The sequence below is a fragment of the Nelumbo nucifera genome, chromosome 7 (genome assembly GCF_055504915.1).
Source record: "Nelumbo nucifera cultivar China Antique chromosome 7, China Antique-T2T, whole genome shotgun sequence".
NCBI classification, from domain to species: Eukaryota; Viridiplantae; Streptophyta; class Magnoliopsida; order Proteales; family Nelumbonaceae; genus Nelumbo; species Nelumbo nucifera.
Window position 1 is genome coordinate 9,563,851 of NC_142655.1, and position 26,588 is coordinate 9,590,438.

Genomic DNA, 26,588 nt, shown 5'->3' on the forward strand with positions numbered 1-26,588 from the left:
AATACGTTTTAACACACATATATAAGGGTACATTGGTAAATAGAAACCGGGGTCAGGTCGGGTTTGGGGATTTATAGGCAGACCCATCCCCGCCCCGTCCCAGCCCGGAGCAAAAGATAAATCCTAAACCCGACCCGTATACATGTGACCGGGGAAATCCGCGGATCAGGGACCCGATTATGTGGGTAAAATTGACACCCTTAAGTGCGGCCAAAGAGAATCATTTGGTTGTAAAGTTATTAAGGTGGTACGGATGTAGTTGGTAAGGATAGGGATGGTAATTTTCCCCATCTTTTTCGATGATGTATATGCATATGTATATGCATACGTTATATATGTAAATATGTAAACAGACATTTATATATTAATATTTTTAAAAATATGGTTGAATATGTTTGAATATTTTCTAACACGATTGTAAATGTTAATTGTTTTATTTTTATTTTTTAAAATAAAATAAAAAATAAAAACAAAATGCTTAGCATTATAATTGATAACCTATGTATTTTCTACTTGTCTTAATCAAATAATTGTAAATTTTGTTGTTTGTTTGTATTATTTTACTTATGTATTGCTTATATATAACAAGAAATAATAGGAAATTAGATGTAGGTTCTAAGTCCAACCTGCCCCTTCCCTTGAATGTAGGGAAGGTAAGGCTAGGGAGGGTTTTTCATTTTCATATGTCAAGAGGGTTTTGGTTTTTCAAAATCCAACCTGCTATGGGTTTTAAGGTGATTATGATTTAGGAGCTAGTTTAGAGAGATGAATAAGGTTTAGAATTTACTAAAACCTGACCTGTTGCCATCTCTACTTAACTTGTGTTAGCGGTAAAAGTCATGGTTTGTTGTTCAGACATGAGATGAGAGTAGGTTTAAGTTACGTGTTTGGTCTTCCCGCTTGGTCCATGAACATTTTAAACAGTTATGGATTTTGTTTTGAGCTGGGCCTATTAAAATTTTGACAAAACTCAACCCAAACGTAAGGCACCAAAAATCTTTATTTATATGAGCACTTTTGAGTTTTGAGCTACCAACTATCATACATGCCTTATGTATTGATAAATGGTAGCTGTTGTATTTTGTTTATATTTTCTTTTGTTTTGATCTTTAATTTCAGTTTGGAAGGAGTATAAATATATTTATACTCATACAGTACACATAAATATAAAATAATACACAATATAAGCTTTTACATTCTACATATTTCTATTTATACTATTTCTAGTTTGGGAATACTACAAACACAAATATGTACAATATAAAAATTTATATACAGTATTTCTAAAACTTATATTGTATTGTATATATTTATATTTACACATTTTTCAAATTGAGTCTTAACGAATTTCCCTTAGGTTGCATTTGGAAACAATGTAAATCCTGGTTCAGGGTAAATTTGCACTCTGGTTCATTTTTGTTTGTGTTTGACAACATTACATTTATGCATTGACAAATGACAGACCAATGCATATTTACATGGATAATAAGATGTAAAAGTACATCAATAAAAAAAAAGTGAATTTGCATTAAAGTGGGCTTTTGATAGATAAAAAGCATATGTTTTATTAAAATTCATTTTTGCATCCATTACAGTTAAAACTCTGTTTGGTAAGAAGATAAATTTGTCAAAGCAAAACTAACCCAATTTTACAATTTATATATATGAACTGTTTTACACTCTACATAATTATATTCAATGTGGGAGTATAAATATAAATATGTAGAATGCAAAACCTTTTACTCTGTATTATATTTTGTATGTATTTATACTATACAAATGTATATTTGTTCTCTTTCCAAAATAAGTGGCGACAATTTCTGGTTGGATATTCATATGCGGTGGTGATTAGACGCCGGCCGGCCGGCTGTCACCATTCAAGTCCAGCTACCTTGAATGGTGACAGCGTCTAGTTAGCATCTAAGGTGACGCCGGCAAGCCAGTATCTTGAGAAAGTAAACTGTTTGGGCATGTGCCAATGGTCTTTCTTTCCTGTTTCAGGACATATGGCATCTAATTAAGGTGTAAGTTGAATTAATTCTACTGCATTAGGAAAAATTAATAATAAAGAGAAAGTTGAATCATGTAGAGGATTATTGCTTTTTTGAAGTCAGGGAGAGAGTGAGGATCTCACGAGAAAATCACATTTACAAAATAATGTCAAGAGAAAAGAAAATACTTTCTATCCCATATCTTGTTGGTCTGGTGGATCGTGACCTTTCCAAAGAGCGACAGGAAGTATTAATTAGGATGCCGGCTTACCCGCTCTCTAATTTCTTGACCCGTTAGAGAATGTGCATTAGATTTATGACCCAAAAATATCCCCCCAAGACATCCTTTTAATGGAAAAAAAAAAGATGATGTCATGATTTTAAATATGCATATCAATATCATCTATCATAAAAGATTTGTTTTATTGCAAGTTGAAGGGACTAAAATTAAAAACAGAAATGATAAATCTTCAAGTATCTGGATAAAAGTAGTAAGAAACGATTTAAGAGTCAATAATTTAATAATGGATATCACATTAAGCAGAATTGATTAAGATATATAAGACTTGGATGACAATGGTTTTAAATATATAAAATTCCCATTTGACTAGGTTATGTTTGAAGGAAAAGGTATAGAAAGGAAGGAAAATATAAGAAAACCTATGCAATGTTTATAAAGGTTTCTCTACCTTTATTTTCCTTTCCCTACCTTTTCCTTCAAACCAAACACAACCTAAGGGTGGAGATGACTTTAATATCTATCGATTGAAATACACCCCACCTCTTACCAAAAGAAATACACCTTCACTCCAAAAATTATTGTATATAAGGTGAGAACTAAATTTTTAGTTGGCTGACCGCTGACTGAAATGAAATGAAGATCAAAAGAAGGGTTTTGCATTACCCTGGCCAATTGGATAATAGAGAACAAAATCGAAACACATGAAAAAGTGTACTTGACTAAACAGGAAAATAAGGGTATTTTGGTAATTTTGTTTTTATCTCTTCATAACCTTTGCTGGGACCAGATTCATTCTCTACATCTTCGTGTTCCATTAGACTTAGTTTGGAAGGAATACAAATGCAAAAATGTAGAATGTAAAATCTTATATTTTGTATTATTTTTTATATATTTGTATTTATACTCTTTTAAAATTGAGCCTTAGGGTCTGACAAGGGAGTCCTCTAATCGTGGTCAGAGTGTGATTCATTATTTTGAATGGGAGGAGAAAGTTCTGCCTCAGCTTTGAGATGGAGGTATTTGTCATGTAAAGCTGAAGTTAAAAACCAAAGGGAAATTTGTGGATCCCCTCACCTCTCATAAATTTTGATTACAGTTTAGCTATGTTATAGTACCCTGTGATTGGTTCTTTCACCTTCCCAACTATATAAATTATAGCCTTTCATGGTCTATTACTAGGCCACCCCTATAAACTACATCCTGCCCATAGATTTGGTATCAATCTACGGTTCGGATTCATCCCACATCAATCTACGGTTCGGATACATCCCATGTGAAGATGAGGCTAAAAGTTGTGAAATGGGCTGAACAGTCATCGAAATGGGTCCTATTAATGTGTTAAAACCGCAGCATCTCACCTCATGGGAGCTGAGGTCATTAAGTGACCTCATCATTCTTTTCATGGGTGGTTGCAAAATTCCTAAATTGATACGGGCCACTCTTACCTTTATTTATCCTTACAAAAGAGGGACCCAAAATTCTAAGAGTATGGGAATACAAAATGTATTAAAAAAGAAAATTTAATAGACATATCAAGATATAGTTTGGATATGCAAAGATGCAGACAAAAACATAAGTTATATATAAATATAAATATTTCAATAAATCATAAAATTAAATCAATAACATTAAATATACATAAAAAATCACATACTTTAATGTTTCTCAAGTCAATTATATCAAACTTTAAATTTTTATCTTAATTGTGTTATTTCAATTAGATAATATGATGTTAGACATATTTCAATCCAATTCTATAAGTCACTTTTGTGTCCAAGCACCTGGGAGCCGGCCCCAACAGATCTATATTAAGGTCTTAAACTCTTGATGTCTAAGTTAACAAAAAGGGCTTTATAATTTCAATTATCTTTTAGACAATATCTTTTCACGGCTTGTATGATCAATTATACCTTTTGAGCTATTCATGGCTATCATGACATCTCTCTAGCTCTCTCTTTATTATAGAGTCTGTTACAACAACATCCGAGCTATCAGTTGCAGCTGTGGTAGCCATTGATTCGGGCGACTTGTGGATACAGAAAAAACGGATCGAGAGCGTGAGGAGCTTTGATACTATGTAAAATTAATGGAAGCGCACTCAAATCATGTAACGATTAGATACTTTTGATGGGTTATAGAAGACTCTAGACTGTGAATTACAACAGAATTGTACACGTGGATGTTGTTGTAACAGTCTCTATAATACTCTCTCATCAATGACTCAGATATGAGTCCGGATTCAGTGGACCCTTTGATTCATAGGCGTATGAACCTTCCAGTAGGAGGCGTGTACGTCAATTCCTTTTCAGTGGACTCCTGTGAACCCTCCAATAGAAGGTGTGCACGTTGATTCTTGAACTAACCCTCAACATAACGGGCGTTTGCCATTAACTTCTATCCATCTGATTGAGTCAGACACTAAAAGACAAAAAATGAAAAATTTCGTTTTAAAATTTAGAATTTTATTCGAACTTCCCTCCCATTTTTTTTTCTTTGAAAAAAACAACCTCTCATTCGAGCCCCAGCTCTAACCAGTGAGCAGGCCACCGATGATTTTCATGTGCAGTTGATAATCGATGGAAACAATAAACAGGCAGTAAGCTCCTTTCTTTGCAACATATCACTTATTAGTAATTTTCTTTTGCTTTTCAATGCTTTTGAAGTTGGCCGTACCTTGAGGGGAAGGCGAACGAGTTTGTTGCAAGTACAGAGCTTTTGGCTTTTCAATGGATGCAAGGGAATGAATGTATTAATTTCAGGATTTTGGAAAACAAATTCAGTTTCATTTGTTACTTACCAACTAGAAAATAGTCATTTCATTATTGCTCATGGCATTTGTTACTTAATGTTGTTAAATTAAGCACTAGTGAAGGATAATTTCCAAACCATGGAGAGAGGACCGATTAGGAGTGTATTATTCATGGCATTTGTGTTGGGATTGTGTCTTATTTTACAACCACTAGATTAATTTTAATTTAATAGTTGGTGTGGTTTCTCTTTAGATTAAAGATGTTTTACGTATAAAAGCTTTCTTTAGTATGTAGGGTTAAGGTTTTTGGGAGAAAGGAATGAAAGAAAATATAGAGTGTTCTTGGTGTGAGAGTGTTTTTTCTCTTGTTTTTGTTCTTCAGATTGAGAGGAAAGTGAGAATGGGTGTACAAGAGTAAGGGTTGATTTGGGCTGCAAGCCACAAGGTACTTGTATTGTTTTAAGTTTTTTTTCATGGTGAAGAACATATTTCATCTCTCCCATGGACATAAGCATTAAGGCCAAAGCACGTAAATCTTTGTGTCTTTGTGGTACTTATTTTTATTTGTCTTTGCTTGGATTTTATCATTTATGCTTCCGTTATATTTCTCATACTTTTATTTCAAATACCTTGATATTTTATATTATGGGTGGTTGTTGTGAGCCCCCAACAAAGTGGTATTAGAGCTCCCAGGTTAGCATTTATAAGGTGTTTATAAAATTGCTTGAGAGATAATGATAATAAAAGGCACATGTTCTCAGTTCCAGATTGACAGGTTTGATGGCAAAGGCAGTTTTACCCTATGGCAAAGAAAGTTAAAAGACATCCTGGTTCAACAAGGCTTGGCTAGAGCGTTGAAAGGAATGGATGGGAAGCCAGAAGACATGAAGGATGTTGATTGGGAGGACATCTAGTCAAGGTGTGTTAGTATGATTCAATTGCTCCTGGCTGGTAGCGTCATGTTTAACATTTTAAAGGAAGATTCTACATTGGAATTGTGGGATAAGTTGGAGAACCTTTATTTGGGAAAAGTTTAACGGCAAATCTATATTTGAAGCGACAGTTGTATGGGCTAAAGATGGAAGGTGGGAATCCCTTGAAACACCTATATGTGTTCAACAGTATCTTGAATAAAGTAGGAAAAATTGATGTCAAGGTAGATGAAGAAAACAAGCCCCTTTTGCTTCTTACCTCACTTCTTGATTCGTATGGAAACTTGGTGACAACATTGCTGTATGGGAAAAATACAGTGAAGTTGGAAGAAGTTAATGCATCTCTTCTATCCAATGAGGTTAGGAGAAAGCCCAAGTATGAAAACGGACAAGACTCTGCATTGGTCACAATGGGAACAAATCGGAAAGGAATGTCGTTTGATAGGGGATCTGAGAGTAGCAGGTCTAGATCCAAGGCCAGGGAAAAGGGCAAGATACAGTGTTACAGATGCAACGAATTTTATCACATGAAAAGAGATTGTCCTACACGGAAAAGGAGTGGGGATGAATCTGGAAGCATGAACATTGCATCTGATGATGATTGAGACGTTCTCCTAGTATCCGAAGGTATGTGTAATCTTTCTCCAAATGAGTGGATTTTAGATTTTGGATGTTCTATGCATATTTGCTCCAGGAAGGAATATTTTGACACGTTCCAAGAGAAGAAGACAGGTGTTGTCTCATTGGGTGATAGATCTACATGTAACATCATGGGTGTTGGGACAATGAAAATCAAAATGTTTGGTGGAGTAATTCGCACTTGGGGTGGTGTGGCGTATATCCCAAAAATGCATAGCAATCTAATATCACTTAGCCGATTAGAATCCAAGGGTTGCAAGGATTTTACTGTTGGTGGAACCATGAAATCACACGTGGCGGTGTGGTACTGATGAAGGGAGAAAAATGTAAGGGTTTGTATCATTTGGTTGGGAGTACAGTGGTTTTCAAGACCTCGATGGAATGTTGGAAATGGAATGCGCAAGGTAGTGTGGCCATACGGAGAGTCTCTTTTACGGATAAAGTAGAGACAAGTGCTACAAGTTTCCAAGGTATGGATGATAGTGAGAGGAAGATTCCTGTTGGAAGAGAGGAAGGACCGTGATCCCTCTCTGAAGTTAATTAGAGTTGTTAGCTTGGGTACAATTACATAGGTAAATTGGCCATTTTGTTTGAATCAGGTGGAATTAAGACCAAATGATTTAGGTTATGTGTAGTTGGTGATGTTTTAAGGCCAATGGAGGTTTGTGGTATTTGCAAATAGGTGGAGGGCACAAACAATATATCTCTAAGGTGGTTGAAAAATAAGCTAAGGTGGAGATTGTTGGGATTGTGTCTTATTTTACAACCGCTGGATTAATTTTAATCTAACGATTGGTGTGGTCCCTCTTTAGGTTAAAGAGGTTTTACATATAAAAACTTTTTCTTTTGTATGTAGAGTTAAGGTTTGGGGGAGAAATATATCAGAGAAAATTTAAGGTGCTCTTAGTGTGAGAGTGAGTTTTTTCTCTTGTTTTTGTTCTTTGGATTGAGAGGAAAGGAAGAACAGGTGTTTAAGGGTAAGGGTTGGTTTGGGCTGCAAGCCACAAGGTGCTTGTATTGTTCTTAGTTTTCTTTCATAGTGAATAACAAATTTTGTCTCTCCCCCTGGACGTAGGCGATAAGGCCGAAGCATGTAAATCTTCGTGCCTTTGTGGCGCTTGTTTTTATTTGTCTTTGCTTGGATTTTATCATTTTGCTTCCATTATATTTTTCATACTTGCTAATTCAAATACCTTGTTATTTTATACTGTGGGTGATTGCTGTAATGCCCCAACAATTTGTATTATTCCTGTTCTATTTTTGGAACTTCTTGAGTTCGATTAGGGTATCGCTAGTAAGCTGGCTTCAGAAGCATACAAAATCAAAAAAAAAAAAGAAAAAGAAAAGTTAGTAATAATAAGCGATTGTACAGAGAAGAAGAAGAAGAAGAAGAAGAAGAAGAAGAAGAAGGAGGAGGAGGAGGAGGAGGAGGAGGTTACCGCCAGTCGATTTTTTTTTTTTTGCTAGCTATTTATTGATTCCTCGCCATCTGATGTCGTTTGCATAGGAAAATCGCCGGTGGTCTTCTCACTGGCCAAGGTTAAGCTCGAATATGGGAGAATGAGAGGGAGAGTTCAAATTGTTCAAAACAAAGTTTTCCATTTTGTCTTTTAGCATCCAGTTCAACCAGACGGATAGAAGTTAACGTTAAGCGCCTGTTATGTTAAGGTTGGTTCAAAGGAATCGACATGCATGCCTCATAGTGGAGGGTTCATGCGCCCCATGAACCTAAGAATCCACTGATTCCGGACTCTTCAAATATACTTTTGCAAACATAACTTGGTTACGTTATAAGAACTTAAGAATCAACCATTTCCCCCTTCTACTCTTTCTTGAATTCTATTGGAATGGTTGTTTCATATACAGTAGATAACCATATGGAAATTAAATAAAAGAAGAGAGTTGAGATATTCTTTTATTTCTACTTTATTTGTTTCTATCTTAGTGCATTGGGCATAGAGATGGGATCTATCTCTGGAGGTGGTGTATCTGTTTCTTAAACAGAAGGAAGATTAAGAAAATTTTATTAACACCGAAGGTGGTATGTTAATGGTTAGTAGAGAGGTGTGATTTTTACATTATTAATTTATTGATGGAAAACGGAAGATACACTGGATATATATATATATATATTCCACGTGTGAGAGAAGTAGGGAAATAGCTAGGTTTGTTTTCATCATCTTCTTTTATTGAGTGCTTGCAATCAATCGTTATTTTCATTTTTTTCCGTTAGGAAAAATAAAAATATATTTATTATTTTGCTAGAAAATGTTTTCATCCCTACAACTGAGAAGAAAGACCAGATTAATTACTATAATCAACTAGAACTTGAGAGGCGGGCAACCAGGACACGCGTTGGACGTACTGGACTCGTAGTCTCTTATCCCCTTTGACGTCGTGACATAAATCTGGCACGAACTTGAGCCAGTAGTTGCGGGTCACTCATTATGAAGACTTTGGCTTGTGAAGTGGGGAATGAAACAATAGTTAGATCTTTGCTTAGCAAGTTCATAGGGTGTAAATTTTCCCTTTTGATTTTCTTTTTATAAAACGGAAACGACATTTTGAATCTTGATTTTACTCATGGACAACCCGTCATTGACTTGACCCCTTGCCCGTCGCACAGGTTGAGAGAGAGAGAGAGGTTCCAGGTTGCTGTGGAAATATATAGGTGACCTTATGGTTCCCACAAGTCCAACCAACCATCCAAAATTAAAAGTTCTCACCTCATCTCCATTGATTCCTATAAAATGGGCAATCTTCAGGATAACAAATCTTGAGCTTTGAATTTTTATTTCCTTGTTTGATTACTGCTTAATTACTTTTCATGGATAGTTGCTATGCAAAAACAAGCATTGGCCCTTGTGCGGCTACAGCTGCAATGCTGTTTTTTGTGCTTTTAATGGCTATCTCAAACATGGCAGGTATCCTCTCTTCATTAATTCATACTCTCTTTTATCGATAATTAGTTCATACTCTCTTCATTAATAAACGTCTCAACTATGAAAGTCTCTTTGTTGCAAATGAAAGTTTTGGGACTCAAAAAGTATCACTTCCCCCCGCCCGAAAGTATGAAAGTATAGGACAGGTAGCAAAAAGCATCTCTAAGGTACAGAAAACCGTTTCCTACACCAAGGCCCATTCAAATTGACAAAATCTCAATCCAATCCGAGATTCATGTTGCAAGCCTAATTATCAGTGTTGTAGGGATAGTTAATGTAACATAGCCTATTATACATGTCTTGTTCCTAATAGATTCCTTGGGTGTTTCGGGCTTATTTGAGAACTTTGCATGAACAAACCTAGAGATGACAACAACCTATAGGGGTTGATTTTTCTATTCGTCTTTCCCCAGAAGAGCCTTTCAATGGTTCTTCCTTCTTCTTGTTATTCTTATTCTTATGGTTTGCAGTTGCACAAGCCATTGGCGTTTGCTACGGAATGAAAGGCGACAATCTGCCACCCAGAGCTGAAGTTGTGGACCTGTTTAGAACAAATAACCTTCAGAGAATGAGACTTTATGATCCAGATAAGCAAGCACTCGAGGCTCTTAGAGGCTCCGGCATTGAAGTCATGTTAGGCATCCCAAACGAAGAACTTGAACACCTAGCGGAGCAGGATTCTGCCTACGCATCCAATTGGGTCCAACAGAACGTATTACAATACAGCGCTGATGTAAAATTCAAGTATATCGCAGTTGGTAATGAAGCTTGTCCCACCACCAATGATCTGAAATTAGACTTTTGTCCTCACATCCTCGGTGCCATGCAGAACATTTACATGGAAGTTGAAAGAGCTGGTTTACAGGACCAAATCAAGGTGTCAACTGCAGTTTATTCAGCTGTTCTCAGTGATACCTATCCTCCATCCAATTCTGTTTTCAATCCCTCTGTGCTGTCATTCATGCAGCAAATAGTTGGATTTCTAGTCCAGAAAAGGGCTCCACTGCTTGCTAATGTCTACCCCTTCTTCGCTAAATTGTATGATCAAAACATCACACCTGAATTTGCCTTGTTTACTTCCCCTTCTGCGGATCAATACGGTTACCAGAATCTTTTTGATGCCATGGTAGACGGTTTCTACTATGCTCTTGAGAAGGTGGATGCGAGCTCTTTGGACGTTGTTGTTTCAGAAAGTGGTTGGCCAGATGCACCTGACTCCATTGCAACTACAGAAAATGCGCAAACATACTACTCAAACCTCATTCAGCATGTGAACTCGGGAAGTGGAACTCCCAAAAAACCAGGAAAGCCTATTGAAACTTACTTGTTTGCCATGTTCGATGAGAATCTCAAGGGTGGAGATCCAAGGGAGAAACATTTTGGGTTGTTCTTTCCAAATAAACAGCCAAAGTATCAGACCAATTTTTCTTAAAGCAACAAACAAATATTGTGGTAATAATAAATTGTAGTTTTTCTATATGTTTTATTTAAGATTAGTGATGGATGAGTGTAATAATTAAGAAGGTATAGCTTTTATATATTTTCATGTTAAGTAAAAGTTATGAGTGTATCTCCAATCTCCTCACTAGGGCAACAAATATATATTTTCATTGTTGGTTATCCTACAGTGTAACTAATTGTCTAGTTTTTATAAAGAATGAAGTCAGTAGTGTCCCTGTATAAATTGACTCTAACATCAAATGGATCAAAATGCCAATTAAATATCAACTAACCTCTCAAGGTGTCTTCACCATCCAGGAACGATAGGCCAAGAAACTTCCACATTCTTATCTGAGCCTCCACACAGAGAACAATAGGATCACGCTCACAACATCAAGTCCTCTCAACCACTTCTGTTCCAATTAATTTCATTGGCATTTGGGGCTGCTACTAAGCTGAGCCGGTTTAAGTTCTATCTGGGCTTATCACTTGTATCATATGGCAGCAACCCCTTTATATATATTTTGGGTCAATATCTCCATCTGTGCCAACCTCACCATCCTTACGAAATATGCCACCCAGACCAGCATCCCCACCCCAAGGGGCAAGGGCTAAGGGCTCCCCTCCATGAATTGAGGAATCATCTGCCTTTAACCTCCTCAAATTAAGCAATACGTCCTTGAGGCTCAGTTTGGAAGGAATACAAGTATAAATATGTAGAGTACAAAACTATATACTTTGTATTATTTTGTATGTATTTAAACTCCTTCCAAACTGAGCCTGAGGAGAAAATGTTCCAAAAGCTAATGAGAGAAAATAACTCTCCTAGAAAGGATACTTCAGATTTTATCTTTATCCAATACATAAGTTCCTCTTTCAAAGTTTCAATAGAATGTATTTAATGTTTGGAGTGTTTGGGTCAGCTCCAGTGTAGATTGGCCCAATTGATAATATCATAATGTGCTCGTCTACGTCGAATTCACTAAATAAGTTTTCCGTTTGGCGCATATTTCTGCATGGGTTGTTTGCTGTTTAGAATTTGGCAATTCATGTTTTCTTTTTTTCCATTTGGTGTTGGGAGAAGAAAAATTGTCCTTAAAACACATGAAAAACTTGATTCAAACTTATTTCAAAAAGGCCACTATATCTTTATGTAAAAACCCACTACCTCTTTTGTCTATCAGATAGAAAAAACTTGCATCGTCTTTGCCAAATGATACCAAAGTCTTTGCATCGTCCCAACTAATAAGTATATAAGAAATTGAATTACTAATTGCCTCCACATTGCTTAGTGGGATCAAATGAAAATATCCCGTGGGAAGAACCTTGCATATTGTGATTATTTCATTTGGTGAAAATTAGTCGGTGGATGGCCGTACTGCTCATTGCCAATAGGTCAAGTTGAGAAGTTGATAATAGAATGAGAAGTGAAATTTGATTACAGTCAAGCATGCCTTTTTAGCAGATGTAAAGTAGCCAACTAAGTAGTCATCGATCGAGGGGAGGGCTTAAGTCTAAGTAACCATCACGTATTGAGTCAGAATTTCTAGTTGCCTCCACACCGGTTAAATGTCTTGGATTATTAAGAGAGAAAGAAACAAAAAGTGGGACCAAATTAAATGAAGATTTCTCTGCCCCAGACGTCATGGGATATTTATTTTAGTGAAAATAATTCAATGATTGGAAATTGTAGGGAAGTAGTCTGCCTTAGCGTTGGCCATGTGGTCAATATTGATTTATGGTCAAGTGCAGCATTGTAAGATTTCTGGTCCATCAGATAAAGTTTTTTTTTTTAATCAGGTATATATCAGAGATAAAAATCTATTCATGCATCTCATGTAATACACTAGTTTAAGCTTTTAGGTTGAATGGTTTATTTAAGATGCTGTTTGATGATTAAGTTGTGAAAAGAAGTATTTATATTGTACTGTTTAGAAGTACTTCTTTTAATAACCACTTAAGGCTGTTTGCTGATTTATTTGTCAAATCAATTACTATGTTTTTAAGCACTTATCGGGGTGGGGATATTTAGTAAGCTACTTTCTCTATAAGTGTTTATATTGACACAAATGACAATTTTAATCCTCATTCCACTCATACATATATAAAATGCTTTTCACTTGTTATATTATATATTTCGATGAAAAAACGCCACATCATGACAACTGAGAGCTCACATGGACCCACATGTGAAGCACCATGTGTAACCAATTAATAATAATAGTATAAAAATCCCAAAATATTCAAGAATACATATAGAAAACTAGTCCAAATGTTAAACCGACTTGGTCATTGGTGAGTTTGTAGCTCGTTTGATGGTTGTCGGATCGCTCCCAAACCAGGCTTTATCACTGGTATACTTGACCCTGTTCAAGTGAGGAAGAAGGGAGTTTAAGGAGATACATGGGTATCTCTGGTAATTAAAAAAAAATAAACAGACTTTTTAGTTCCAAAATTTTTGTAAGTCCACTTATTAACAAGTACTTAAAAAAGCAATTCTAAAGCGACTTTATTAATAAGTACTTCTTTAGTACTTTTTTACCAAACACCCATAAATGCTTATTTTCAACTTAATGTGTGGTCTCAACACTTTTATTAAGTACTTATAAAAATGTACTTATTACAAGTAAAATCAAACAGGGACTAAGCCTATTTAATCAAATGGTATAATGTTGTTATAATTAATTAAATTTCGGTATAAGGTATGAATGGGCTTCTTCTTGTCCATATGTTTCAAGTCCAATTAGCTTTTAAATGAGGGGGATTTGTAGAGAATAAAACCTATACTAGAACCTCACCTAAAATATTAATTGCATTTTGCCAAATTGTGTTGCTATACATGTCACAGCTTTGTTCTAAAACTATTTTCAGTTACATTGTGGGATATGGACATGTTTGGGTTGATGAAAACGTATTAATGAATTAATCAATGATTCGATTGAATGGGTCAAATAGGCTACAACAGTCTGGGTATTTTACAATTGTGAAAAATATGAAACTAGTTGTCTCCAGCTCTAACCCTAAAGATTTTTTTTTTTTTACTCTAACCCCAAAGATGGGGCAATGAATAAAGAGGAGGGTCATTCTTCATCAACGAGTCCATCTATCTCACGACTCACTCATGCCGGGGCAGATGGATCTCTCTTGACTTTGTTTTTAACTCATGGAAACGTTGACCTATTGCTCGACCATTTTGAGAGAGAGAGGTTCCATGCGGTTGCTGTGGAAGGTGGCTGTTTACTTTCAAAAGTATTAATTAGATGGTGCTGTGGTTCTCCCAAGGGCCAAGTCTAACCACCTAAAAGGATCTCAACTCCATCGGTTCCTATAAAATGGATAAGTTCTATGCAGAAAGAAGCAATGGCCCTTCTGTAGCTACAGCTACAATGCTATTTTTGGTGCTTTTAATGGCTACCTCAGGTCTCTCTCTCTCTCCATTAATCCATACTCCCTTTTATTCTGGTTAACTATATTGTTTCACAATTGCTTTTACTAGCTAGTGCCAATATAAAAGCAGAGATGGTGAGAGGAGCTCGCATTGTTAGAGAATAAAAAACTATTAACCTCCCTTAGGGGTAGAAATCAGGTATCTGATTTTAAGATTTTATACTACGAATCCAAATTTTTGGTCTGGGCCCATTCATATTTTGACAAAACCCCAACCCAAGTTCACCCAATTTTGGTCTGGGCCCATTCATATTTTGACAAAACCCCAACCCAAGTTCACCCAAATTGCTCCCGTAAATCTTCTCTAAACAGCTTAAGCTTTTAGGTTTGAGATGGCATTAGAATCTATTTGACCATGTGGTCTAGCTTTTGATTTTTGTTAATCCCATTATCTATAATAATTAAATTTCAGTACAATATATGAATGGGCCTGTATTTGTCCATGTTTCAAGCCCAGAAGATTTTTGTGTGAGAGGGCTTTTAAGTTGAGCGGTTTTTTGATCAGTCTGGAGGAACCGGAGACAAAATTATACACACCTAACTGAATTACCTATCACGGTTGAACACACTAGTGCTCATTGTAAGTCCCATCTGAGTCTCAGATGGGACTTACAATGAGCACTGGAGGCTCTTAGAGGCCCAGACATTGAAGTCATATTAGGCGTCCCAAACTCAGAACTTGAACGTCTAGCACAGGATTCTGGCTACTCATCTAATTGGGTCCAACAAAACGTATTACAATACTACAGCACTGATGTGAAGTTGAAGTATATTGCAGTGAGTTCAAATCAGCCTCTCACAAGATTGCCCCCAAAAACATTCCACAGCACATCCCCGTTATATATTGGGAATATCTCCTGATGACAATATCAAAACTGATGTTGTCATCATCGGAAAATGTTTCCAATACAAGATAGGGATGTGCTATAGGAAATTAGGGGGGGCAATCTTGTGGGGGACTGATTTGATCTCTATTGCAATTGGAAATGAAGCATGTCCCACCATTGATGATACATTGGACTATTGTCCTCACATATTTGGTGCAACGCAAAACATTTACATGGCAGTTGAAAGAGCTAATTTACAAGACCAAATCAAGGTGTCGACCGCGCTTTACATGGCGGATCTCGCCGACACCTACCCTCCTTCCCGTTATGTTTTCAATTCTACCGTGCAGCCATTCATGCGGCAAATAGTAAACTTCCTAGTACAAAATCAGTCACCGCTGCTTGCTAATGTATACCCCATCTTTGCTTATTCGTCTTCTCTGAACAATTGGAATGATCCTAAATCTGAATCTGCCTTGCTTGAATATGCCCTGTTTATCTCCTCGACTAATGAAGTGGGTTTTGATGCTACTATGCTCTTGAAAAGGAGGGTGGGAGCTCTTTGGGTGTTGTTTCGGAAAGTGGTTGGCCAAACGCAGGTGATTCCTTTTCAACTACAGAAAATGCTCAAGCATACTACTCAAACCTCATTCAACATGTGAATTCAGGAAGAGGTACCCTTAAAAGGCCAGGAAAGCCTATTGAAACTTACTTGTTTGCCATGTTCAATGAGAACCTCAAGGTTCATCTTTTTTTCTTTTTTTTTTTTCTTTTTTAAGATTAGTACTGATGGATGAATGTAATAAGAAGGTTCATCTTTTATATATTTTCATGTTATGTAAATGCTATCTCATGAGTGTATCCCCTCACTAGGGCAATAAATATAAATTTTCATTGTTCGTAATCCTACTGTAAGCAACTATATGGTATGAAGTCAATTATGCCCCTATTTAACTTGACTCTAAATCAAATGAAATAAAATGTCCTTTATAACTTATTTTTTACTTTTAGGTTATGTTTTGTTTGAAGGAAAAAGTAGGGAAAGGAAAGGAAAGGCAAGAAAACTGTTACAAACTTTGTATATCTTTCCCTACCTTTTCCTTTAAACCAAAGATAGCCTTAGGATTTGCTTTTTCAAGTTAAAGGAAAAAACGGATGTCTTTTAGATAGGAGTGATCATGGGCTTAGCACGTATGATAAAAAGCAATATAATTAGGGGTCCAACTTTCGCGTGTTAGGGTTAGGATTTTGTCAAATTTTCAATGGGCCCATCCCAGTGCTCAAGCCCAAAACAATATAAACTGTTAAATTGGGCCAAACTGATGGTGGCTCAATTGTTAGGATCTCTCAATTATCAAAATAGAGACGTGAGATCAAATCCTACTGCCACTAAGGTTGGGGGTTAAGGGAGGTTATAGGCTATCCCGTGAAGCGAAAATGAAAAAGATAAAAAAAAAAAAAAAAGCTATATAGCCTTGTCTTTGACCGGGCCTGATCCACACACGGGACATCCGTCCTGAAACATAAGCACCCACCCTTTTCAGACTTGAAAGTTGAAACATAAGCCTGGACCCTTTTCAATCTATTAGTCAACTGTGATTCAGTGGGATTTTCGGTTATTCATCTTGTCCAGTTTGAAACACTTCTCATCAGTCAGCAGTGCTTGTTGTGTTTGGATGAATTGGAAAGGAAAGTTGGATGAATTGAAGGATTTTGGTTCTGGGTTCCAGAGATCCCTCATGTAAGGAGACTCCAAATCATCTAAGTTTCTGGATGATACTGGGCCTATTATAATATACCATGTCTTGACCTATTGATTATGAGAACCCACACCTACCTAACAGTGTTTACACAACAGGATTAGTAATTCCATGTCAGCCCTATGGGTGTTTTCTTGTTCTTGAGTAACTTTAGCCATCAAAATCTACTACTTCTAACTTTGTTGCATGTGTTTGATTCCATTTACGTTTATAAATAAATGCTGTTATATAGGTGTCTCATCAGTAAAGGCCTCATTAATTGTATCCATACGTATCAAAACATCAATTTTTGTGTGCCTCACCATTTCAGGAAGCTTCATTTTGGAGCTTCTTGAAACAGGAAGACATTTATTGGCACTTAGCTGATGTGGTGCCTAATGGCGCTTATTTATCATAAACATCATCATTAATTACTTATCTCGGTTTTGCAGTCACACAAATACAAAACGTTTACTCAATAAACGTAAACAAAACCAAACACCCTCATTGTGTTGTGTTTGAATTCCTTATACAACCTACTTCATGGCCCACTCAAAATTTAAAAGGCAAAATTTCATAATGATGAAAGCGTAAAGTAGATCCAATCCATTTTCAGTTTGAGAGTATGAATGCATTATATTATGTTGTTTGGGATTTTCTACTTTATGTATCTTTGTTTTTGAAAAGAAATCGAGTTTGACAGATTGGGTGTATTGAGATTTAGGGTTTCTGTGAACAAGGTTTTGTATATGTTTATAATCTTTATTACTGTTTTCTATAGTGGATTTCACAGCTCTTCTTTCATAAATGGATGCAGACTATAAGGCAAACCAAACCACATATATCTTGTGTATTTTCTTGAAGTCTTCTGATTTTACATTTTCTTCTTTTATCTATTTTCCCAAATCGTTTACTGGTCTTGGATTTTACCACAACAAAGTTATTAATACTGAAATATGATTAGTTCTGGAAAGGTTGCAAGGTTTGATTTGGACTGAAATACGTCTGATAATTATAATTAGTTTTAAGAGAGAAATGGAAGTCCTTTTAATCCTAACCCTGGGATCTTTCGCCTTCTCTAAATGATCAGAAAGACTTGTCTACAATATAAAATATCACATCCAAAACCCTACATATTTAGAGCAAACTAGCAGTACTAGTTTAAGAAAAATAAATTAGGCAGTAGGTGAAGAGTTGAGAATAGACTTTCTCCCAAACAATCTACAATAATTTTGATAAATTACTTATTCAATCACGCGTGAATTTGTCTATGATCTGTACAGATATTAAACGTACGGATTCATGACGTGTCTATCCTTGATTGTATTTTAGTGTACACCTAACTCGTTTTTAAATTTTTATATATAATATTCTCTTTTTGATAGCCACAAGTCCCTTACTTCCTGGGATTAGGCTTGTTCATGGGTCGGGCTTCAATTTCAGCCCATAAACATTTTGCAATGTTTTAGATTTGGGCTTAGAGCTAGGCCCATTCAAATTTTCACAAAATTTGAACCTCAATCCAGCCCATGAATAAGTATACTTGGGATAGGGTCATAGGGATGTCAATCGGGGTTGAATATATATGCCAAACCGAGCGGAATATTAGATTATTCAAGTTCAGTTCAGTGGAGAAAGAAAAGCATAAAGTTCAAAACTTGATTTGAACTATTTGAGTTGGGCTCAAAACTTGATTTGAACCACAAGAGACGCCAGGCGACGATATTGTGATTGATACAAATCCTACAGAAACTATATACCATCCTCTGCATCTTGATCCAAATCACAACTATGCAGTTCTATTTAGCTAATTTCAATTAAAATGTATGTAATAAAGTAATGTTAACTAATATGTTAATGATCCAATTATGATACAGCCATACAGGAAAGACATGAAACAGGGCACTAGTATTATAAAAGTATATGCATTTCCTTGCTTGTCCAATAGATGTAATTGTTGATTGTACAATGGCATATTCATTCAAGAACTAATCATTGATCTCAGCCATCAACGTACTTTGTTAGCATGTCGTAACAGAAAGCTTCTTGCAATGTAATAACCACCCGACAGTTGGACCTTACTCACTTGACAACTGGTCAATTTGGCCCATTTGTCTAAGTCGGTTATTTTGTATTTATATATATGCCAATTATCTTAATACGAGTTAGAGTATTCTTCCTTTGTTTTCTCGAGTCTGATGGCATTTTTTCATGGTATCAAAGCAGCACAAATCCTCAGGCTTGCAGTTCATCAAGATTGGTAATGGCGTTCGAGATTGATGGAAGCTCATTATATTTCTTGCACCCATCGGATAATTCAGGAGCTGTGTTGGTTTCGTCTTCACTCGTCGAAGAAAATTTTTCGACATGGCAAAGAACAAATTCTGTTTTGTTGATGGGTCTTTGCCATGCCCTGATGCTAAACCACCGGAAGAATCAGCCTGAACAAAATGCAATGCGATGGTTGTCTCGTGGATCTTCAATTCATTGTCTCATGACATATGCAACAACGTAACATTCATAGAATGCGTAGCTGAAATCTGGAAGGAGCTCGAAAAATGGTTCTCGCAAAGTAACACTCCCTGTATACATCAACTAAAACGGGACCTAGCTCTTCTCTAGCAAGGAGATCTCACAGTCACCGGTTATTTCACCAGACTCAAGACACTCAGGGATGAATTAGTAACACTCGTACCCATACCTGAATGCTCGTGTGGAGCAGCAAAGATTCTTACTGCTGCCAATTAGATTTGCGATTCTTGGATCCAATTAGATTTTCGATTCTTGGATCTGATCCACTACCTAATATGAGTCATGCATATGCTCTTATCACTCAAGAAGAAAAGCATCTATTCAACATATCTATAAGTAACTCTCCTATTCAGCTAGAAGCAGCAGCACTAAATGCATCTACTAGACCTGTGATCATTGTAAATGGAATGGTCACACCAAAGACCTCTGTTATGAGCTAATTGGATATCCAGAGAGTTGGGAAAAGAATCGATCAAGCCGACGGTTTTATTTTAAGGGTCCACCACATCAACCTCGATCTACATCATGCGCAGCTACTGAATTCTCAGAGACTACTGTTGACTCTCCCATCCTGGAGCTCATGATGAATCAATACAATCAACTTCTTTCTCTTCTTAATAACGATAAGTCTGAATTTGCTTCGACCAATGCCTCTGGTAAGGTTCTATCTCTTCTCAATTGGATTCTTGACAATGGTGCTTCTGACCACATGCTTACATTTGATTCTATGTTTACAACATCTCAGTGTTTGAGTCATAAGAGGCTTGTTAGCTTACCAAATGGAACTTCTATTTCGACAACTCATAAGGGGTCTGTGAATCTTGGTTCCCATACTATACATAATGTTATGTATCTCCTATAGTTTAAATGCAACCCCTACACATGTAACTGCTTCTTCCACTGTAGATAACATAACATGGCATAAATGTCTTGGCCACTCATCAGCGGCATACCTATCACACCGAAAGATTTTTGTTGTGATTCTTGCCATCATGCTAAACAAACACAAATTCCATTTCCAATTCGTGTATCCCGCACCACTGCTCCTTTCCAACTTGTGCATTGCTATCTATAGGAAGGTTATCGAATTGCATCTCACTATGGAGATAATTTTTTCTTACTATTGTTGATGATTTTAGTAAATGCACTTGGGTCTATCTCTTAAGAAATAAATCAGAGGTTGTGTTTTTTCTCATTACCTTTTGTGCTATGGTAAAGTGACAATTTAACTGTGGTGTACAATGCAAACGTTCAAATAGTGGTTCTAAATTAATTTCAAAGCCTATGCAACAATATTTTACTACTAAAGGTATCATTCATTAGAGATCTTGCACAAATGCACCCCAGCAGAATGGCGTTGTTGAACGCAAAAATCGCCATCTACTTGAAGTTGCTCGATTTCTTAAGTTTGAATCTTTCATTCCTACAACATTCTGGGGGGGAATGTCTTCTTACAACAAATTATCTCATAAACTTGCTCCCAATACTGTGTTTATCAGGAAAATCACCGTTTGAGGTCATCTATCATAAACCTCCTGACTACGGGCATCTTCGTACCTTTGGGTGCTTATGCTATGCCCAAATTCGTCCATGTCTAAGGGACAAGTTTGGTAGTTGACCCACTAGAGGAATTTTTGTGGGTTATCCTCATGGGCAAAAAGGCTATAGAATTTTTAACCTTACTTCCCATCACATTTTCACCTCTAAAGATCTGGTTTTTTATGAATCCATATTCCCAACCTAAACTATTGAACTCCAACATAACCCTCACTAACCCAACCTAACCTATCACTGGAAAAAAACGAAGACAAAAAGACTAGGAAAAAAAAAGAAAAAGACAACTATAACCTCCATATACCACTATTTCTAGGTTAAAGATCTTACATGGTTAAGCTAACTGAACTGTAAGCACCCCGAGCTCAATATTGCTAAGCATGCATGTTTATTATCCAAGTCGATCTTGTACTTCGTGTGATATTTTGTCATCTGTAGTCATGAATAATTTATTAGGTGGCATTCGGTAATACTTTGTGGACATTTAAAGTTTGAAAATTTTGCTTTTCAGAGGCAAGGGATGTTTGAGATTACATCTATTTCTAACATCTAAAAAGAGAAAAGATATTTAAAATGTTAAGACCCAGTCTCATATTTTACCAAAAGCATACGCATTTCAAATGTGATGAAATAATATTAATACTCTTATTATTATTATTATCGATTTAATAATAATAATAATAATAATAATGATGATGATGATTTATTTAATAATAATGAATCAATATTGTTATAAATATTTATTATTAATTAAAATTTTAAAGAAATCACAATATTAATAATATATATATATATATATTAAAATATATTAATAAAATTTAATTTAATAATACAAAACCCAAAATTAATGTTACGGTCAGATCCGGCTTTGCCCAATTGATAATATAATAATGCTCCCTCTGCCTCAACTTCGTCCCAACTAGCAAGTAAGATATATAGTTTGGTACGAAATTGAGCCATTAATTGCCTCCACACTGCTTAAAAGTCTTTGGCTTATGAAACGGGGAAGAAACAAGTGGAATCATTTCCTGTGGACTGAACGTTGCATTAGAATTATATCTTTTGGTGAAAATTATTCAGTGGTTGGGAAGGCCAGACTACTTTAGTATTGGCTAGGGGTTTCAATGGATTGGTAATTTGGACGGATTGAATGGACCAATAAAAACTATTTAATTGGACCAGTTCAAATTTAACGATCCAAAGTATTTCTTGATTGGATTGAACTCCATCTATCTGTAATGAATTTGTATTGGATTAGTCAATATCTGATTCATTGATAGAAAATAAGAATATAGGTGTCAATGGACTTGATTTGTGTTAGAATCTATCTAAATTGAAACAATTTGAACAGATTAGATGGTCCAGACATTAAATTTAACTAGTTTAAAATATTCGTTAGATTGAATTGGACCTGATCCATTGTAATGGATTCACATTGGACTGGATCTGATTGGACCAATTGACACCCCTTATTTGGCCATGCCCATTGTCAATACTTGAAGTTCAGAAGTTTGTAATAGAATGAGAAGTTGAAATTTGATCATATATGATTACAAAATACCCACAGTCAACCAAGATATAAATATAATGCAGCTAAATGGTCAACGATCGAATATTTAATTGCACCCAGCCATCCACACTGATTAAGTCTTTGGATTATCAAGCGGGCAAGAAAATGAAAGATTTCGTATGGGCCAAAGCAAGATGGGTGTATAGGGATTATTTCTTTTAATTATTGGAAATTGAAGGGCAGACTGGTTTAGTGTTGGCCATGCGCAGTATACTGTCAATACGTAGAAGTGAAATTGAATATCAGTTACCCATGTAAGCATTTGTTATGGGGTCAAGTGCAGCATTTGCTTTACGGGTATTTGTTAGAGAATAAAAATCCATTTAAGGATCTTACTTGATAGCTTAAACTTTTAAGTTGAATGGTTCAGGTTTAATATTCCATCCTCCTAGCTTAATATTTTAGGTTAAATCGTTAATTACAATTTGCCAATTTGTACCCGCTATATATGTCATAGCTTTGGTCTACAATTATAGAATTACATTATGGGACAATGGACCGTTTGGTTTGATGAAAACGTATTAATAAATTAATCAACGCTTCTATTGATTGGGTCAATCTCTAACCCCAAAGATGGGACAATATATGATTAAAGGGGAAGGTCATTGACTCATTGTTATAGAAGTCTAACTATCTCATGATTCACTCGGGCAAGCTGGGTCTCTCTTGACTTTGATTTTAACTCATGGTGACGTTGACCAATTTCCCGTCCCAGAGAGAAAGAGAGAGAATGTATTTATATGTGAGTTTCCATGCGGTTGCCGAAGAAGGTGGCTGCTTACTTACGAAATCATTAATTAACTAAAGCTTATAAAAAAATATATATATATATATTAATTAGGTGGTGTTATGGTTCTCCCAAGTTCCACGTCTAACCACCTAAAAGGATTTCAGCTCCATCGATTCCTATAAAATGGACATACACCAGATGGATTGATAGCATATCAAAATTTCAGCTCTAAGTTCTTAATCTCCTTTTCTACTTGTTATTCATCATGGATAAGTTCTATGCAGAAAGAAGCAATGGCCCTTCTGTGGCTACAGCTACAATGCTCTTTTTTGTGCTTCTAATGGCTATCTCAAACATCACAGGTATCTCTCTCTCTATTAATTCATAACCCTCTTTATTCTGTTTAGTAATGGCCTCCACTGTGGGCCTCTTTCCCATTCTATAAACTCGTGTAGCCACCTTCAATTATTCTCCTTTTCTTCTAGCTAATTGATAATCTAAAAGCTTTATATTAGTTTTCTTTTTTTTTTTCAAGCATCTCTAAGGTATAGAATAGAATCAACTATGTGTTCTAAGACTGCATTTGGCATTCCTTATTGTAAGGATTTAATTCCTTTTTCGCAATTAAAAAGGAAACAACAAATCCTTAAGATAAGGAATGCGAACTGTGGACTTATGGTTACACATTTGGCCTCACCATTGTGTAAAGTTATCCAACCAAAAAAGCAGATCATTCAATATTCTGACCAAAGGCTACCACAGACCTGCTGCGAATTAAACCAAGGCTGTTTGCAGTTGGCCATATAACCCATTGAATTAAAGGGTGGTCATATAACCCCTACTCAGGCTGGTTTATGTTTCCCTGACCAATTCAAAAAACCAACCTTATAACCAATTTTGTCTTGGGAAAAATCTTAAAATACTTTGAAGATGTGAAAATTTAAGCCCAACAACTTAGGGTTGGTTACAAGGACCACGGTCTCGGTTGACCATTGAATCATTTCAATGATTTGATTATGTTAGCTAAGCCATATATAAGTGCAATGGGCCCATATACCATATAAAATTGTTCCTCAAGGAACAATTAGTGTAATGAAGGCCCTATTATGTGAAAACTTTAACACAAGGATATCTAGAAGATCCAAAACATTAATTTCAACCTGAAACTTTACATCCGCCATAAGCCCGTTTGGGTGGCATAAATTTCTCATGTTGTAAGGTAGACCTCAAATGAAGCCATGAATTGAAGTCGTGTTTGAAAAAAAACACTAGCTATGAAGCTAAAAGTACATTAACAAGAGCCAAGAAATTGGCTCTGCGCTGAATCTAGCTTCTCAAAAGTGGCTCAGTTATTGCAGCTAAATCAATGCTGAAGCCCACCCAAACGGTCTCTAAGAGGGGAGCTAGGTTTCTTGTTAAAGTTTCTATTAGGACCTCCAAATTAAGGTAGTGTTGAAACTACAGTTAAGACTCGGTTTTTCTCTATCTTCTGCAGCAGGTGCGCAAAGGATAGGTGTGTGCTACGGAATGTTGGGTAATAATTTGCCATCGAAAAGTGAAGTTGTGGCTCTCTATGAAGCCAATAATATACAGAGGATGAGAGTTTATGCTCCAAATCAAGAGGCTTTTCAGGCCCTGAAAGGCTCCAACATTGAAGTAATGCTGGGCGTCCCAAACCAAGACCTTCAACGTATCGCAGGCAGCGACCTAACCCCGGCCTATGACTTTGTATATGGCAATGTGGTAGCCAATAAAGATACTATCAATTTCAACTATATTCTAGTTGGTAATGAAGTCGACCTCAAATATTTCCAATATGTCCTCCCTGCCATGAAAAACATCCAGAGCGCAGTTGAAACAGCTGGGTTACAAGACCGAGTGAAGGTGACAACAGCCACTCACTCTGGAGTCCTGGATAAAACTTATCCTCCTTCCAATTCCGTCTTCCGATCCGAGTATCTGCAATTCATGCGACCCATCATTGGCTTCTTAGCAGAAAAAGGGTCACCACTCTGCGCTAATATCTATCCTTATTTCGCTTATATCGGAAACCCCAGCTCTATTAGGCTTGATTATGCCTTGTTTACTGCTCCAGAAGCTGTGGTATCTGATGACCAGTTGAACTACCACAACCTTTTTGATGCTTTGTTGGATTCTTTCTATGCTGCCGTTGAGAAGGAAGGCGGGGGATCTGTGAAGATTGTCGTATCTGAAACTGGTTGGCCAAATGCTGGTGAATCTGCAGCAACCACGGCCAATGCACAGACTTATTTGAACGGATTGATCCAACATGTGAAGGGGGGTACTCCCAGAAGGCCAAATGGTCCTATTGAGGCCTACATATTTGCCATGTTCGATGAGAATGAAAAGCCTCCTCTAAAGACAGAGACAGAGGCAATGACAACAGAAAGACACTATGGGCTTTTCAACCCAAATCAAAATCCCAAGTACCAAATTAGTTTCAGTTAACAACGATGGTTCAACCTTGAACGTGACAAAGAGTAGTTTCTGTTCTAATGTATTTTCATATTAAATAAAGGTTAGACACATAGGAATCACGAGTGCAAGGAATATGGAAAAATTAATGACTCTAGCCAGTAGCTGTTTTACTTTTACCTTTGTGTTCTGTATAAGATATGTCATAATCAAAGTTTTTACTATTACAAGCAATAAATTGTAATTCAATTGTAAAGTTTGAATAAAAGAGGTTTCTAATTGTTGATTTTCTATCCCTACTGCAATGATAGATTATGATTTTTATTTGCAAATCAGTTCGATAATTTGCTCCTCATCTTTAAAATAAGAGTCGAAGAACAAGAAAAATCTATACTAAAAACTAGTGAGTGACCCCTCCACACAATTAATGGTTTCAAATAATTAATGTGTCCAAAACTCATGGAGATGCCTAGGGCTGATCTTCCCTCCACGTACCTGATCACTAGGGCTGCAAGTCGGGTAGGCTGCGCCAAGGTTCTAAGTATCGACACGGGTCAAGACTCCAGTATGGCATATTGGCCTGTATCAGTGGTTTTTTAATGTTTTACTTAATTTTTTTTGTTTCAAAATCGGTTTTCGGCTATCTTCTGAACCAGTGGCAGACCCGATACAACCTTTGTAGTGGCATATCAGGAATCCACCAGCACGATATGTATCGAACAATACGGTCCAATACGTATCAATATTTTGAACCTAAGGGTGGGACAGGTTTAAGTTCAACCGGGGCCCAATCCTTAAAATCTGAATTAGACTGCACTA

At 36.4% G+C, this 26,588-nt stretch overlaps 3 protein-coding genes across 4 annotated transcripts; all 3 read left to right on the forward strand.

Moving 5' to 3' along the window:
• Positions 1–9,158: 9,158 nt before the first annotated feature.
• Positions 9,159–11,165, forward strand: LOC104608903 (glucan endo-1,3-beta-glucosidase, acidic-like). Its single transcript, XM_019199688.2, has 2 exons — positions 9,159–9,476; positions 9,965–11,165. Exons 1-2 carry the CDS (start codon positions 9,380–9,382, stop codon positions 10,924–10,926), a joined length of 1,059 nt encoding a protein of 352 aa, XP_019055233.2. The 5' UTR covers positions 9,159–9,379; the 3' UTR covers positions 10,927–11,165.
• A 4,135-nt stretch (positions 11,166–15,300) lies between these two features.
• On the forward strand, positions 15,301–15,870 carry LOC104608949 (glucan endo-1,3-beta-glucosidase-like). The gene has a single exon (XM_010275076.2). The coding sequence runs from the start codon at positions 15,301–15,303 to the stop codon at positions 15,868–15,870; it is 570 nt and encodes a 189-aa protein (XP_010273378.2).
• A 7,607-nt stretch (positions 15,871–23,477) lies between these two features.
• LOC104608902 (glucan endo-1,3-beta-glucosidase-like) lies at positions 23,478–26,060 on the forward strand. 2 transcript variants are annotated; one of them, XM_010275031.3, is made up of 2 exons: positions 23,478–23,695; positions 24,829–26,060. In XM_010275031.3, exons 1-2 carry the CDS (start codon positions 23,599–23,601, stop codon positions 25,800–25,802), a joined length of 1,071 nt encoding a protein of 356 aa, XP_010273333.1. In that variant the 5' UTR covers positions 23,478–23,598; the 3' UTR covers positions 25,803–26,060. The 2 variants fall into 2 exon arrangements, with proteins under 2 accessions (XP_010273333.1, XP_010273334.1); XM_010275032.3 differs by having other exon boundaries at positions 24,832–26,060.
• The last annotated feature ends 528 nt before the right edge of the window (positions 26,061–26,588 follow it).

What these genes read in the sequence shown, in the direction of transcription:
- LOC104608903 (XM_019199688.2), top strand. Translation starts at nt 9,380, where the DNA reads ATGGATAGTTGCTATGCAAAAACAAGCATTGGCCCTTGTGCGGCTACA. An exon ending in GGCTATCTCAAACATGGCAG is followed by an intron (nt 9,477 to 9,964) that starts GTATCCTCTCTT and finishes TATGGTTTGCAG; the next exon opens with TTGCACAAGCCATTGGCGTT.
- LOC104608949 (XM_010275076.2), top strand. Translation starts at nt 15,301, where the DNA reads ATGTGCTATAGGAAATTAGGGGGGGCAATCTTGTGGGGGACTGATTTG.
- LOC104608902 (XM_010275031.3), top strand. Translation starts at nt 23,599, where the DNA reads ATGGATAAGTTCTATGCAGAAAGAAGCAATGGCCCTTCTGTGGCTACA. An exon ending in GGCTATCTCAAACATCACAG is followed by an intron (nt 23,696 to 24,828) that starts GTATCTCTCTCT and finishes TATCTTCTGCAG; the next exon opens with CAGGTGCGCAAAGGATAGGT.